Genomic DNA, 13,450 nt, shown 5'->3' with positions numbered 1-13,450 from the left:
CCCTCCCAGGTCCGCGCCCTGGAAGACCAGCTCCCGGACCCTGTGAACGGCAAAGAGGCTTTTTCATAGGTCATTGACCGACAGTAACCTCATGGGTGATCCGAACACAAACCCCTAAATGGACAGGTCGTGGTGGGGAGTCACGCCCCCAGTCTATAATTCTTTAGTAAAAGGTTATTTCATCTTCAGCAGGCCCCTGTCCATTGTTCTTGTATATCTAGGTTAACAAGCTTTTGAACCGATGGAATTAATCCCCTTGTTCAGGCCCCTCGGAGGCGTAACCACCCTCCGGGGAGCACGTAGTCCTGTTCATTGTACTGCACCTTGTTTTCTCCCACCTTCACTCTCCATTCCAAATGCAGAAAAGAAGCCACAAATCTCGTTCTCCAGAGCGTTTGAGATCTTGCTCCCCTGTCATATCAGTTTGGTTCAAATACACTCATGAAAGTTCCCTACAGGTTTGACCGTGCTCAGGTGGGGGTTCCTCCGCAGTGTTGGCAGGGGGAGGCAGCCCAGAGCCTGCTCTGCCCCTGCATCACCTCCTTCTGTCCCTCATCATCTGACACAGATTATGGTTCAATAAGTAAAACAAAGGTGATAAGCGTGTGGAGAAAAACAAAGCAAAATCCGGGAAAAGAAATAGAAAAAAGTCCGGCAAGGAAGGTGTGGACGAGAGAGAAGTGCAGATGTTGGGAAGGCCTGGAAGTGGCAGCCTGCTTGGGCCAGTCCAGTAATGTGAAGAGCCAGCGCTGAGTGGACAGGGACAGCAGACCCGGACGTGACCTCCCACCTTGCAGACTTTTGTAAGGACTTTGGCTGCTACTATAGGAAACTGGAAGCTATTGGAGGGTGGCATGATCTAACTTTCTTTCTTGTGTGTTAGGATAAGTTATTTCAAAAAAATTGCTAAGGAAGACTGTGCTAAGCACCTTCCCTGTGTGCTGCTCAGACCGCAGGATGTACATCTCGGCACTGGACACCTTTAAAAAGAACCTCGCCAACTCGCACATGAAGGCTCACTCGTTTGCTTTCTCGGGAAGCACAGTAGTGTCTCTCTGTGCGTTTCAGCCTCTCGATGTTTCTGAAGAGGAGGCATTATCCCCACGCCTGGTAGCGTTGTATTAATAAGTTGAGGGCTACTGAACAGATGTGGTAAAACTGCCTGACAGTGAGAATATATATACTGAGATTAGAAAATAATTGTTTTCAGTTGGTGAGGTCGGAACAATCCTTAAGAAAAATACCCATGTTCCTGCTCTCATTAAAGCAGACCATGGTAGATTCTTCCCTAGACCACAGAACAAGAGTCATCTGACCTGGCTTCATACTATTTCCCCTAGGGAAGTTTGGTGCACTCCATCATGGAATAATAGTTTTAAATATATATGAAAAGATAAACCCATAGGATTTCAAAGGGAAACCGATCATACTGAAACATGTTCTTCAATATTAAAAAATGGCATAGTAGTATTTGTACTCCTTTATTAGTGCACTAAGTGACCATATCAGCAGGAGATCTGATAAATACATTTTAAAGCAGTAATGAGCAAAATGATATTTTTAAAAATGACATTTTAAGAAATTTAGAAAAAAAAAATTTTTTTTTAAGAAAACGTGGCCTGACCAGGCAGTGGTGTAGTGGGTGGAGCACCGGCCTGAGACAATGAGGACTCAGGTTCGAAGCCCGCTTGAGCGTGGGATCATAGACATGACCCCAAAGTTGCTGGCTTGAGCCCAAGATCGCTGGCATATATGAGAGAGCAATCAATGAACAACTAAGGTGCTGCAACGAAGACTTGATGCTTCTCCTCTCTCTCCCTTCCTGTCCATCTGTCCCCATCTGTCTCTCTTGCTAAAATAAATAAATAAATACATAAATACATAAATAAATTGTGATTTTCAATAGTGATAAAGTCAAAACTGCTGAAATACAACTGTGATTTGTTGCCTATAATTATAATGGAAGAAGAATACACAAAATTTCAGTTTTTACTTGTGTAGTCAAAAATAAAATGATATTTTTCCACTGAAATTCACAGACTACCCCTTTTCCAGTTTCTGTCCCAAGCATATGGAAAATAGCGCTGTCTGCCGCTCCCACCTTTTTTTACTTTATCATCAGAGTCTGTGAAATAGCAGTCTGCACCTTCTCCAATGTCAGGTGTGTGGAACAAAGCCAACGTGAGGACTTTCCGTGCCCCTTTATGGTCACACTAGGAATTAAGTAGGAAATAAGTTTCACACCCTGATTTCTGGACATGATTGCTGTAAGTCTCAAGACTTCTTCCCAAGACTTACCTCTAGCTTGATTAAAAAAAAAAAAAGCAAAGAAACCCCTTTGACTTCTCAGAATTTCTGTACAAATTTTGATTGCTGCCAGTCAAAGGAAAAACCCAAACCACGTACTGTACGCATGCTGTCTTTCTGATATTCTGCCACAGTTTGGTTAAAGCCATTAGGAGGTGTTACTGTGCTGTTTATAATTATACTGGCTCCAAGCAGACTAATGATATGATGATGCATCTTATAATATTAAAAAAATATACTGCTCACAAAAATTAGGGGATCAGGGAACATACCGATACTCCAGTACTTACAGCCTTTTGTATAGTGCATTTTCACCAATGAAATAAAAGTTGGTTTTGCATCTCACTTGCATAATTGAACAACTTTCTTTGACTTGTCGTTTGCTTTTTTGATGTTCTTGTTTAATAAAAAAGATCAAATGCTTCTTTTTTTTTATCACTTCATATTCATTTTGAAACATCCCCTAATTTTTGTGAGCAGTATAGGTACTTACTTCATGGAGTTTCAATCAAACTGTGTGTTGAGTTCATTGTCTTTCATATTTTAATGAAAACAAGAAATCTAGCAGCCACGCTGCCCCCAATCATATATGTAGGCCGAAGTCAGTGCCTGATAGTCTGATAGAGAAATTCTTCAAATATTGATACAGTTTAGAAATACTGAAATGTTGATCTCAGCATTATCACCATGGCAACAGATATTAAGCAAGACAGCAAATCATACTTACAGGTTTCATTTGGGAAGATACTTTCACAGCTATGGCGACAACTTGTACACTGTTCAGGATTTCACTAAAGCCATTTGTTTAAATTATATTCCCAAGGACCATACAGAGCACAGAATACATTGGGAACAGTTACAAATACTCACATAAGCCCTCACAACAAAGTAGAAATTCATGCTAATGCTCTCAATTTGATATGTTATCAAAACAGAGCCTTTGGACAAATTTTAGGACAGAAAGTATCTGTCCTGTAGCTGCAGAGTAGAGGGGATCACTCTGTATTTCTTTCCAATACTAGGTTTTAAGTAAGAAACCTTGTATTTTTAAGGTGCAACTCTGGAATAGCTATGTAGAAGCAGGCAAGTGGAATCCAATTTTAGGGAAAGACTTGTGGTAAGGAATGACTGGAATTTTAATTAAAAACCGCCAGAGAACGGATAGCTTGCTTCCTGCACGAGCCAGTTCTTGGTGCTGGAAGCGATCTGGTGTCAATGTGTCGCACGGTCCAGAGGCGTGTCTTCGTGTGAATGTAGCCGGTCCCCTCCCCTGATTCTCTCTTTCTGCGCCCACCCCGCGCCGGGCGGCTATTTTCCTACAGCTGAGCGTTTTCTTTTGGGGCGAGAAGCAGGTTTATTTTTAGGATCTGGGGGAAACATCTTGGTGGCTCCTGACCTCCGTACAGAAAAAAGAAAGAAATGCACAGAACGAAAGCAGACATCTCCCTCTTTCCTCATCGATTTGGACAGGAGCCGGCGTGCGGGCTCCGTGGCTTAGCTGGTTAAAGCGCCTGTCTAGTAAACAGGAGATCCTGGGTTCGAATCCCAGCGGGGCCTTTCTCTGTCCTTTTCCTTTTCCGCCCTCAACAAAGGGGAGGGATGATCAAAGTGAATTCTGAAAGGTGAATTTCCCCTGTGGGGTCTCGCAAGTGTTTCACATAGGTGTAAGGATAGACGTTCAAGTTTACAAAATCAGGACACAGAGATGAAATTGTTCTCTTGGAGAAAATCTCCATCTTTTCTGTTCTTACATTTTTTCCCTACATACCTATTTTCAGCAAGTACAATAGAAAGCAGGGAAAGCAGAAGGCAAAGTCACCAGACCGCAAACAATATCACAGTCTCTGCTCATTCTATGCTCTTTCCCAGAAAAATCCCAAATGGATGCCCTCTCACAAGCTGCAGGTTATGTTTTTAGAAAGGAATGATTGAGAACCTGCTGTGGAGAAGGCTGCATCATCTCCCTTCTCAGCAGCCACCAAAACCAGATTGTGTAATACACAACAGGTGCAAGGGCCCGGGGTGTCTTGCTGCTTGTTCTGAATTTATCTAGCTGTACACTGAAGATTGGTGGACTTTTCTGAATGGATGTTATACTTCAGTAAATAGTTAAACAGAACAAAATAAGGGATGAGTAAGTAGTTTTTGTGTCTACTAAACCCAGCAAAGAAGGCGCTTGATACCAACCAGGCTTTCCCCACAGCAACTTGTGTAAACACCCCCGAAAGGTTTCTGAAATCACAGTTATCACTGATTCTGCCTCAGGGGATGAAGACAATGTATTGATATTTGGCTTTGACAACGTATTTGGCAAGGCAACATTTCTTCTCTTTTGGAAGATTCGGGAATAGAGCCAGAATAACCGAGGTAATTTCCTCCAGGCACTGGCACCTGGTGTCGGCCGGAAAGGGCACCCCCAGGCTCATCAGATAAAAGTCTTCCTCAGCTTCAGCCTCGTGCCCAGAAGCTGAAGCTAGGGGAAAGAAGGATACAGATGTTTCCTAAGAATCTGTCACCAGCTCAGGACTGCGCCTGGTGACCATTTTCCTTGAAGGGGAAAAGGGAAAGAGTTAGGGGAATCGCAGAGCTGATTAAAATCTGTGGCCGGTTTTCTTACTACTCTTAGCGAGAGGTTCCTGAGGTCGTCACCCTGTCTACTCTGGGTGAGGTTTCACATACACGTTGCAAAATGCACATCACACACCAAACCAGCAAAGCAACTACCTTTTAAGTGAATACTTTTAAAGCAGGGATAAATCGTGTTCTTCTCCCAGGGTTGGCGGGTGGCATACGGCGGCCAGTGTGGGGTGAGCAGTGTTTGAGGCAGGCCGAGGAAGAAGGACACTGGAGACGCACGTGCTGACAGGCACACTCTGACCCTTTGCCTTAAGGTCAGGATCCTCGTTTAGGGCAACACAACGAAAGGTGGGTGTTTCACTGAACGATGAGGGCCTTCAACAGTGGTTCCAAAGGTCACTCCAGTTTCTTTGTTTCCCAGTTACAAGACAATTACCATTAAAGTTTCCCCTAACATTTCCTCCTCCTGGAAAAGCACTGTGAAAATTCCAAGAGTTACATTTTTAGTGCTGGAAATGGAGTCACCACCCAAACAGGGCTGAGGGCGACCGCCTTTTTGTAAATGTGTGCACCATCATGGGACAGCAGGCCCTGAGCCCGCGAGCCCCGGGGAGCCGCTGCTGTCAGGCCCAGCGTGGGTCCTGGGTAAAAACAATGGTGCTGCTTGGCAAGCAGCATTCCCACGCAGGTTTCTTTCCTCCGTTTTTGCTTCAGTTCCACGTGTTGGAATAAAAATAAGGAAGGTGCAGGGGCTGCTTTCGTCAATCATACAGACTCGTTTATTAGGTTAAGACCACAGGCGACCTCTCTCCTGAACACCGGAGAAGTACAATCGAAGTGGCAGGTGTGAGCATGGGTAAATTTGCTATCCATTGGTCAGACAAGCCACAGGGATAAGGAAAAAGCAGATAAAGCAGATACAGACAGGAGCGATCAGGCCAGCTGTGCTGAGCAGAGACACGGCATTCAGGGGACCCAAGGGGGAGCACGTGGTAGGAAGGCCGCCAGGGGAGAGAGTGCGTGGGCACGGTGTGGAATTCGAGGGCAGCGGGTGCTAATTGAGGGTGTGTGTTTGAGGAGTTAAACAGGATGTTGGGATGAGGGCTGAGGGGGCCCAAGGCTGAGATGGTGGCTGATGAAGTGGTGATATCACTGAAGGATGATTCCTGGAAATGACTCTGAATGGAGAGATTCTAGATTGGAAGGGGGAAGGGAAGTGGAAACCATGGAGCCCACAAAATGAGGGTGGGGTGACCCCCCCAGGCAAGGGAGCGACAAGCTGGTGCAGAGAGGAATAGGGTCTGAGAGACAGCTGTGCACACAGCTTTGAGATTTGTCTAAACTTCTCTGCCCTGTTCTCTTTCTGACACGGGGCCTTGCTCAGGGCATCTCTTCCCTGCTCCCCCCTTGCCAGCTGCTCAGATCCTGCAGCAGTAGGGTCTGATTCCTCTACCCTGTAAAACAGGCTTAGGAAATTTGAGATACAGGCCCTCACACTCTAGGGGCAGTCCAGCTGTTCATTACTGACCTGGGGTCACCTCACTTTGCTCCACCATAATGTCCCCTCTATGTTACTTTATGGGGTTTCTCAGCTTTGGGTCCTGTGTTCTCAGAACCCTTTGGGGTTTCTGCTTTCCGGTTCCTCTAAATACTCCTCTCTAGCCTGGACACCAAGATGTTTCTGTCGTAACCCCATGACAGCCTAACCCCATCTTGATCCCTGAGCTGCCTTTTGAGTTCGTTTCAAGTCCTTCCCTTAAGGATTTTTCCAAAAGGGGTAGCAGAACAGAAGTAGTGGAAGAGTCACCTCTATTGCCCCTGGATGTCGGTACAGAAACAGATTGGGAAGGCCCTACACCCTACACTCTCTAGCAGCAGCAACGCAACCCTCCCAAGACAAATCCATCACTACCAACAAGAAACAACGGAGCCGTGTGAAGCCGGCAGCTGAAGCCTTGTGGGGTGGTTGCAGACAGGGGTCAGAGCAAAGGGAAAAAGCTAAGCCGGGATGTTTTTAAGGTGCCTCTTGGTTGGGCTGGGTAGAGATTAGTTTAGAATGAAGCATTTCTATGTCCCCAGAGGCAGTATCCTGCCCCATGGGGCACAGTGGGATTTCCTTAGAAGGGTCCTGGGCATCAGCAACTACTGTGACTCCCTCAAGTTCATCAGTGATCGGGCAGATGGTCAGGGGCTTTTTACCACAGGACCACAGGCAGAAGAATGGTCGGAGGGGGCCAGAGAAAGAGGCTTTGGAGTAAGTGTAGATACGGGACCCATCCATCATGTTGTAGAAGACAATGTCTCCTGACTCATAGTCCAGGAAAATCCCCACCCGGCGGGGGGGTCCTGGCAGGGGAAGTGGGGTCCGCTGGGGGGTCAGGGCCCAGTATCCATTTCCATACAGCTCCACAGCCCAAAACCCATTCTCAGGAGTCAGGGGGTCGAATCCTTTCTTCATCACATCCTCCCTACACACCCCAATTGCCCAGTCAGTCCTGTCTCCCACCTCCACCTCCCAGTAATGTCTCCCCGAGGTGAAGGCTTCCCGACCCAACACGCAAGGCCAGGAATCAAATCTCTCTGGTTTCTCAGGCAGTTCCTGGCGTGCATCTTCCAGCCGGACAGACTTGGAGTCCCCGTACAGAAAGAGGTGGGGGTGGGCAGTGTCTGGATCCAGAGTCACGTCCACTAGACACAGAGAAGAAGGGGGTCTGAGCATGAGTGAATGCAAGAGGCTACACGACCAGTCCTTCCTTCTCCAAGGGGATAAAGCACCAATTTAGGAGCTGATAGCTCTCCTTTGAAGAGAGTTGTTGGGTCTGCTCAGCTGTTTCTGTTTCCCTCTTTCCACCAACAGCCGAGGGGTGACATGTGAGCTGACTGTTCCCAGTGCCTAATGCCCTGTGTCTGACAGGGCTTGTCTCCTAGTCATCTCCCAAGGACCAATCATGTGCCTCACTAAAAGGTGGTGGTGCTTTCATCTGCAAGTATTCCAGGACTTTGAATCCCTGGGAGCTCCTTGAGAAATTGAGAGCCACTGACCTGCATGCAATGTAGCTTTTTTCCACTCTGCAATGAAAGAGATAGACAGTTATTGGCAGGTTTTATTTTTTTAAAAAAAAAAAGAAAGAAAATCTCAAGGGTGAAATAATGACAAGACAGAACTTACTGAGCTCCTTTAGAAGTTTCTCTGGAAAACAAACAGAAATACCTAATGACCTTCTATAGCGGACATGATGGGCGGGACAAAACTGGTGTGAAAAACACACAAAGGAGTAACTGTTAAATCATGACTAGCCGATTGCTGAAACAGTATCAGTAATGAAGAACAAGGACTGTTTTGTTTTCTGAGAAATAGAAAGGAAGTTCCTACTGGCTTGGGATCAGATCTTTAAGCATTACTGGGAAACCAAGGTAAAAGTGAGGACTGAGCTTCAGGTGAGAAGCCAGCAAACATCAGGTGTCATATCTGTTAGAACTGGTTCTGAACCCTCCTGCACCCAAACCTCTGTTCTTCCTCAGACTGAGTGTCAGTGACTTCAGGAGTCTCCTAATGCCCTCTGGCTTTCAGAATTCTAGAGTCAAACACTTTCATCGGCAGGTAGTCACTCAGAAGCACTCCTGACAAGTAGCCTGGGATTCTGTGACTTACCTGTAGAGCTGAATTCACCCCTTCTCTGTCTGGATCTTTCCTTGTAGAGCCTCCAGATGAAAAATATGGATCCGATGGTGAGAATTCCTAGGACCATCAAGATGACAGCCACAGCCACCATCCAGGGAGTCAGCCTTGGGAAGAAAGGAGCTAAAACAAAATCCCCCAAAAGAGAACATTGGTTGAGAAACTGAGCAAGTTCACCTCCTCTTCTAGTTCCAAGGGGACTTGGAAGGTGGGGTGACCTAGACCTCTCTCATTCCTCCCATGCCAAAAAGAGCCCCTCCAAATACCCCTCTATTTTTTTTTTTTTTTAAGTTTGATCTTAGGTAGGAAAGAGCAGAGAAAGAGAGGAATGAAAATGAACAAAGGTCACTTTGGGACTGAACGTGTGAAGGAAAGGGGGAAAAAATGGACTAATTCATGTTGATATGAAAATTCTTCCCTAATGATCAATGTTGGGTCTGGGCACCAAGGGAATGAGGGAAGTAAACCAGGAAGGGGAAAGGCCCAGTCTGTGCGCTACAGCACAGGTCTCAGTGACCACAGGATAAGGAACAATTCCTTCCGGGGCCAGAGGCAGTGTGTGGGGAACAATGAGGAGATTCGCTTTCCTGAGGACCCAGGACGGGGCGGGGAGAGAGGAGCCGAGGAGGAAACAGGAGAGCTTAGTCTTCCTGTTTGCTCAAGGACAGAGTCTCTGGATGAGGAAGGCCTCCAGGGGCAAAGCTCTAGCTAAGATTCTACCTCCTAAGAAGGAAAATCTAGAATTTCTCTGAGGTCTGGGTACAGTGTATGCCTTCAGACTCTTGACCCTTCAAGCAAAGTTGGTGGTTCTCCCTCAAGTCAGTGAGCAGGGTTCTAGGTGGAAAAAGTGAACCCCCCCCCTCCCGTGAGCTCATGCTGAGCAGGTATCCCAGCTGATGTGGCCCCGAACCTGTGTCAGATAGCAACCCAGTTTTGGTTTCACAGACCTGGTATGGAAACCTCTACTGCCTTCTCCTGGCCCAGAAGGGGGTTCTGAATACAGCAGGACACGTTCTCCACGGAGGCGTCCCTGATGATCACTGACGCTGCCACAGAGAACAAGCCTTCCTCATCAGGATTCCTGGACTCCGACATGGATGCAAACTTCTCTCCTGTGGCTCTTTTCCACTGCACCTGGGGCTCTGGGAACCATCCCACTGAAGTGCACTCCAGCCGGGTCTCCCCAGTCTCCTGAACTTCCATATGAATGTGAGGTTCGGAGCCCAGAGCTGCGGAGAGAGAGACTGGTCTTTCTCCTTCAGTGGCCACCCTTCTGAGAGAGCCTTATAACCACAGGACTGCGTAGTTTGAGAACAAAATGCACAAAGGGGATGGAGAATGAGGGGGACTCCTCTCCATATTTCCTGACACAAGGAAACTGAAGTGTCAATACAAGGGATTTCATAACCTCATCAGATAGGGACGCCATGTTGGGATTTAGTGGTTGAAATGTGGGCAGGAGTTTGATGGGCAGACATAGAATGTCAAGACCAATGACTAAGGATGGACCAGTGGTCTAGGCTGGGAGCTCCAGAGATGAGAAGGAGCTCTGTGGTTGGAAGTATTATGAGAAGGCTTTGGGAAAGAGGAGAATGGACATTGGGTATTTAAAGATGAATAGAGAAGGAGTCTTCTTGAGGAGAAGGAGCTGAAGGCCCTTAGCACTGAGATCCTCGCTGACATTTTAAGCTTCCTTTACCCATGATACTGATTCAGAAATTTTCTGAAATGATTTCAACTTCATTTCTCTTAAACAATTATGTCCTGACATAAATCAACACCTGCTTTTCTGGTTTCTTCAGCCTAATTATTTTCTTATACTTTCACAGAGTACAGAAAGACAAAAAACAAAAAACCATCCAGCTACCAAGAAGAGTCCTTAAACACATGTCCATGACTATCGGTTTCAATCCATATCCCAAGTTTGTGTGTGTAAGTGAGAATATGTGTTCTCCTCATGAAAAGGGCAGCCACTTTCAGCAGATTCTCAAGGTTGCCTGTCATTCATAAAAGGTGACGATGACAGTTTTATGATATCAAACCTCTAGGGTTTTACAGTACATTTTGGAGACAATTTCCTAAAAAGGAAATGTGCCCTGGCCGGTTGGCTCAGTGGTAGAGCGTCGGTCTGGCGTGCAGGAGTCCCAGGTTCGATTCCCAGCCAGGGCACACACAGGAGAAGCGCCCATCTGCTTCTCCACCCCTCTCCCTCTCCTTCCTCTCTGTCTCTCTCTTCCCCTTCGGCAGCCAAGGCTCCATTGGAGCAAAGAGGGCCCGGGCACTGAGGATGGCTCCATGGCCTCCACCTCAGGTGCTAGAATGGCTCTGATTGCAACTGAGCAACGCCCCAGATGGGCAGAGCATCGCCCCCTGGTGGGCATGCGGGGTGGATCCCGGTTGGGTGCATGCGGGAGTCTGTCTGCCTCCCCGGTTCCAACTTCAGAAAAAAAGAAAAAAAAGAAATGCATGCTGCTCACGATGCAGCCTGTTATGAGCCAGGAACTCAGATTTCACCCAAAGTTTTCAAACTTTACACACAAAGGGGAATATTCTTGTATATCATCCATTGCAGAGCAGTAATAATATAAGTATAGAATGCTTTTAGAGTGGACAGCCTCTCAGATATTGTCTAATTTGACTTCAATCTTTGCAAAATCTTCCTAGTTTTTACAGTAAGGAGGAAACGGGTTGGGAGAGATCTCCTTGCTGCCCACCCAGGCAGTGGGGAAGTCAGACCTCTGCACGGTCCACCCGAAGGCTTACCCTGTTCCTTGTTGTTTCACCCCGAAATCTGGCTTGAAGCAACAAAGGGGAAGAAAAGCAAAACCTCTTCTAGGCAGGTTAACAAGCAGCCATGCTTTATGATCTCAGGAGTGCAGGGGACACTATTTGGGATATTAACCCGCAAAGCAGCCTGGAGGTGTGCACGGAGACGCTCACGGGAGCCGGCGGTGATGGTGAAACCTGACACAACGTGAACGCTCAGTTCTGGGACTCGATCAAGAACGTGGGTGGTGTACTAGTAGTGTTCTAGAGCCTTCCCTCTGCCATGGGCTTAATTAATAAAATTATCCTAAACTCGAGAAGACAAGACAGGAGATGCGTGAAAGGAATTTCTATATAAGAAAGGCAATTTGCTGCGCCACTGAGCCTCAAACCCCTTCCCACTCGCCTCCCACTCGAGGCCTGCCAGCCCCTTCCAGCCGGAAAGGGATTCGGGGAACGTCTGAATGTTGCAAAGAGACAGAACCAAGAAGACGGCCACCGCGCGGGCGTCGCGGGGAAAGGCCCCCGCCGCACTCACCGGCCACCTGCAGGCGCGCTCTGGCCTCTCCGTGGCTGTCGTCCTGCCTGAAGGAGCACCGGTACTCCCCGGCGTCCGAGGCCTGGACCCCGCGGATCCTGAGGGCCACGCGGCCCTCGGCGAGGCCCTCCTGCACCAGCGAGGCTCTGCCCCGGTACCGGGCCATCTGCTCCGCGTCCTGCGCGCGCCCGTCTCGGTGCACCAGCACCGCGAGGGTCTCCTGCTCGCGCAGCCAGCGCAGCTCCACGTGCTCCGCGCTCACGTTCGGGGACAGGCGGCAGGGCAGCTCCGCGTCCTCACCCACGACGGCCAGGATGGGCTCCGGGGGCCCCACCACGTCCAGGTGAGCTGCCAGAAAGCCGGACCGGTCAGACAGAGTGGGGACACGGGGGTGAGGGCTGGCCGAGACCAGGCTCCCGCCGGGGGCCACATCTCCGCCACGATTCCTCTTGTTCCCGGGACGGCCCGACGGAGCCCACCGGGGGCCCAGCGGGAGTCCCCAGGGAGAGCCGGAGGGGGTCGTTTAGGTTTGCTGAGACGCCTCGGCCCAGCGCAGAGACAGAGCGGAGGAGACTCACCTGCGTCCAGCCCGGGCAGCTGGAGGAGAATGAAGGCGAGCAGACTCCCGGGCAGCCAGGGGCTGGGGGAGACGGCCATCTCGCGCCTCTGCGGGAGTCTCGGGGTCCGGCCTAGGCGACAACGGACAGGAGGTTCCCCGGGCGGTCTTCCTCTCGGGGGGGCTCCAGTCCTTACTCAGAAGCCGCCCCAGGCCCCGCCGCTCCCCAGTGTCCAGTCCAGCTGCCCGCCCGCCCCCCACCCTCGTGTCAAGTTTGTGTAAAACCACGGAAGGGAGTCCTGGCCGGGTGGCTCCGTTGGTTGGCACACCCCCCTCATAAACTCCCCTCCACACACCGTGGATGTGGGTTTGATACCCGGTCAGGGCACATACAGGGATCAACCAATGCATGGATGAGTGGAACAGCAAGACGATGCTTTTCTCTCTCTCCCGCCCCCTTTCATTTCTCTCTAAAACAAACAAACACCAAAATGGGCCCTAAAACCCTTAGGAGGCTGGAACTGTGGGACATAGTGCCCATTAATGGGAGGCATATAATGAACAAATTTTGGAACCAGTGTCCTGAAAAACAAACAACAAAACCAACAAACTCTTCTTCACAGCACAGTAAGCTGGTCTGTGCCTTTAGCAGAGAGGATATAGATGAGGCGATGGAAGCGGAGGTAGAGTCCCCGGAATGAAGTGGAGGACGCAGGAAACGTTGGGAGGAGAGGGACAGGCCAGGAGCAGAGGACAGCGAAGGGTGTGGATTGCAGAGCGCCTGGGACTTGGGAGAGAGGAGCCAGAGGGAGAGAAAACGCATCCTGGATGAGAGGAGTCGCAGAGACTGACCTGGGATCTTGCAGGAAAAGGCACTGACCAGCCACTGCTACCAAGTGAGAAGCCTGGTAGAGGCCCCGGGGGCAAAATTAAAGCCAGCGGGAGACGGAAGGGGGAAGTGCTCTCGGGACTGCCTGCCCCCCCCCTTCCCCCCATGTATTTACTTTGGAAAAGGAGTTGGGAGTTT

General features: G+C 48.9%; 1 protein-coding gene and 1 non-coding gene across 2 annotated transcripts; one reads left to right on the top strand and one right to left on the bottom strand.

Moving 5' to 3' along the window:
• The first annotated feature begins 3,790 nt into the window (after positions 1-3,790).
• On the top strand, positions 3,791-3,864 carry TRNAT-AGU (transfer RNA threonine (anticodon AGU)). The gene has a single exon. It is a non-coding gene; the product is annotated as a tRNA-Thr (tRNA).
• Positions 3,865-5,637: 1,773 nt separating this feature from the next.
• BTN1A1 (butyrophilin subfamily 1 member A1) lies at positions 5,638-12,536 on the bottom strand. Its single transcript, XM_066246625.1, has 7 exons — positions 12,446-12,536; positions 11,868-12,215; positions 9,511-9,792; positions 8,537-8,686; positions 8,054-8,074; positions 7,927-7,953; positions 5,638-7,572 (listed from the first exon to the last, which is right to left on the bottom strand). The coding sequence occupies exons 1-7, from the start codon at positions 12,522-12,524 to the stop codon at positions 6,899-6,901; spliced, it is 1,581 nt and encodes a 526-aa protein (XP_066102722.1). The 5' UTR covers positions 12,525-12,536; the 3' UTR covers positions 5,638-6,898.
• Between the last annotated feature and the right edge of the window lie 914 nt (positions 12,537-13,450).

This window comes from Saccopteryx bilineata, chromosome 11, assembly GCF_036850765.1.
Source record: "Saccopteryx bilineata isolate mSacBil1 chromosome 11, mSacBil1_pri_phased_curated, whole genome shotgun sequence".
Taxonomy (NCBI): Eukaryota; Metazoa; Chordata; class Mammalia; order Chiroptera; family Emballonuridae; genus Saccopteryx; species Saccopteryx bilineata.
The sequence above is the reverse complement of the archived record's forward strand: the minus strand, read 5'-3'. Positions and strand labels throughout refer to the sequence as shown.

Bases quoted from the DNA above. Each gene is read 5' to 3' on its own strand.
- BTN1A1 (XM_066246625.1), bottom strand. From the start codon at position 12,524: ATGGCCGTCTCCCCCAGCCCCTGGCTGCCCGGGAGTCTGCTCGCCTTC. The intron at 9,793-11,867 runs GTGAGTGCGGCG...CTCTCTCCGCAG, and splicing joins AGCGCGCCTGCAGGTGGCCG to CTCTGGGCTCCGAACCTCAC. The intron at 8,075-8,536 runs GTAAGTCACAGA...TTTGTTTTCCAG, and splicing joins GGGTGAATTCAGCTCTACAG to AGAAACTTCTAAAGGAGCTC.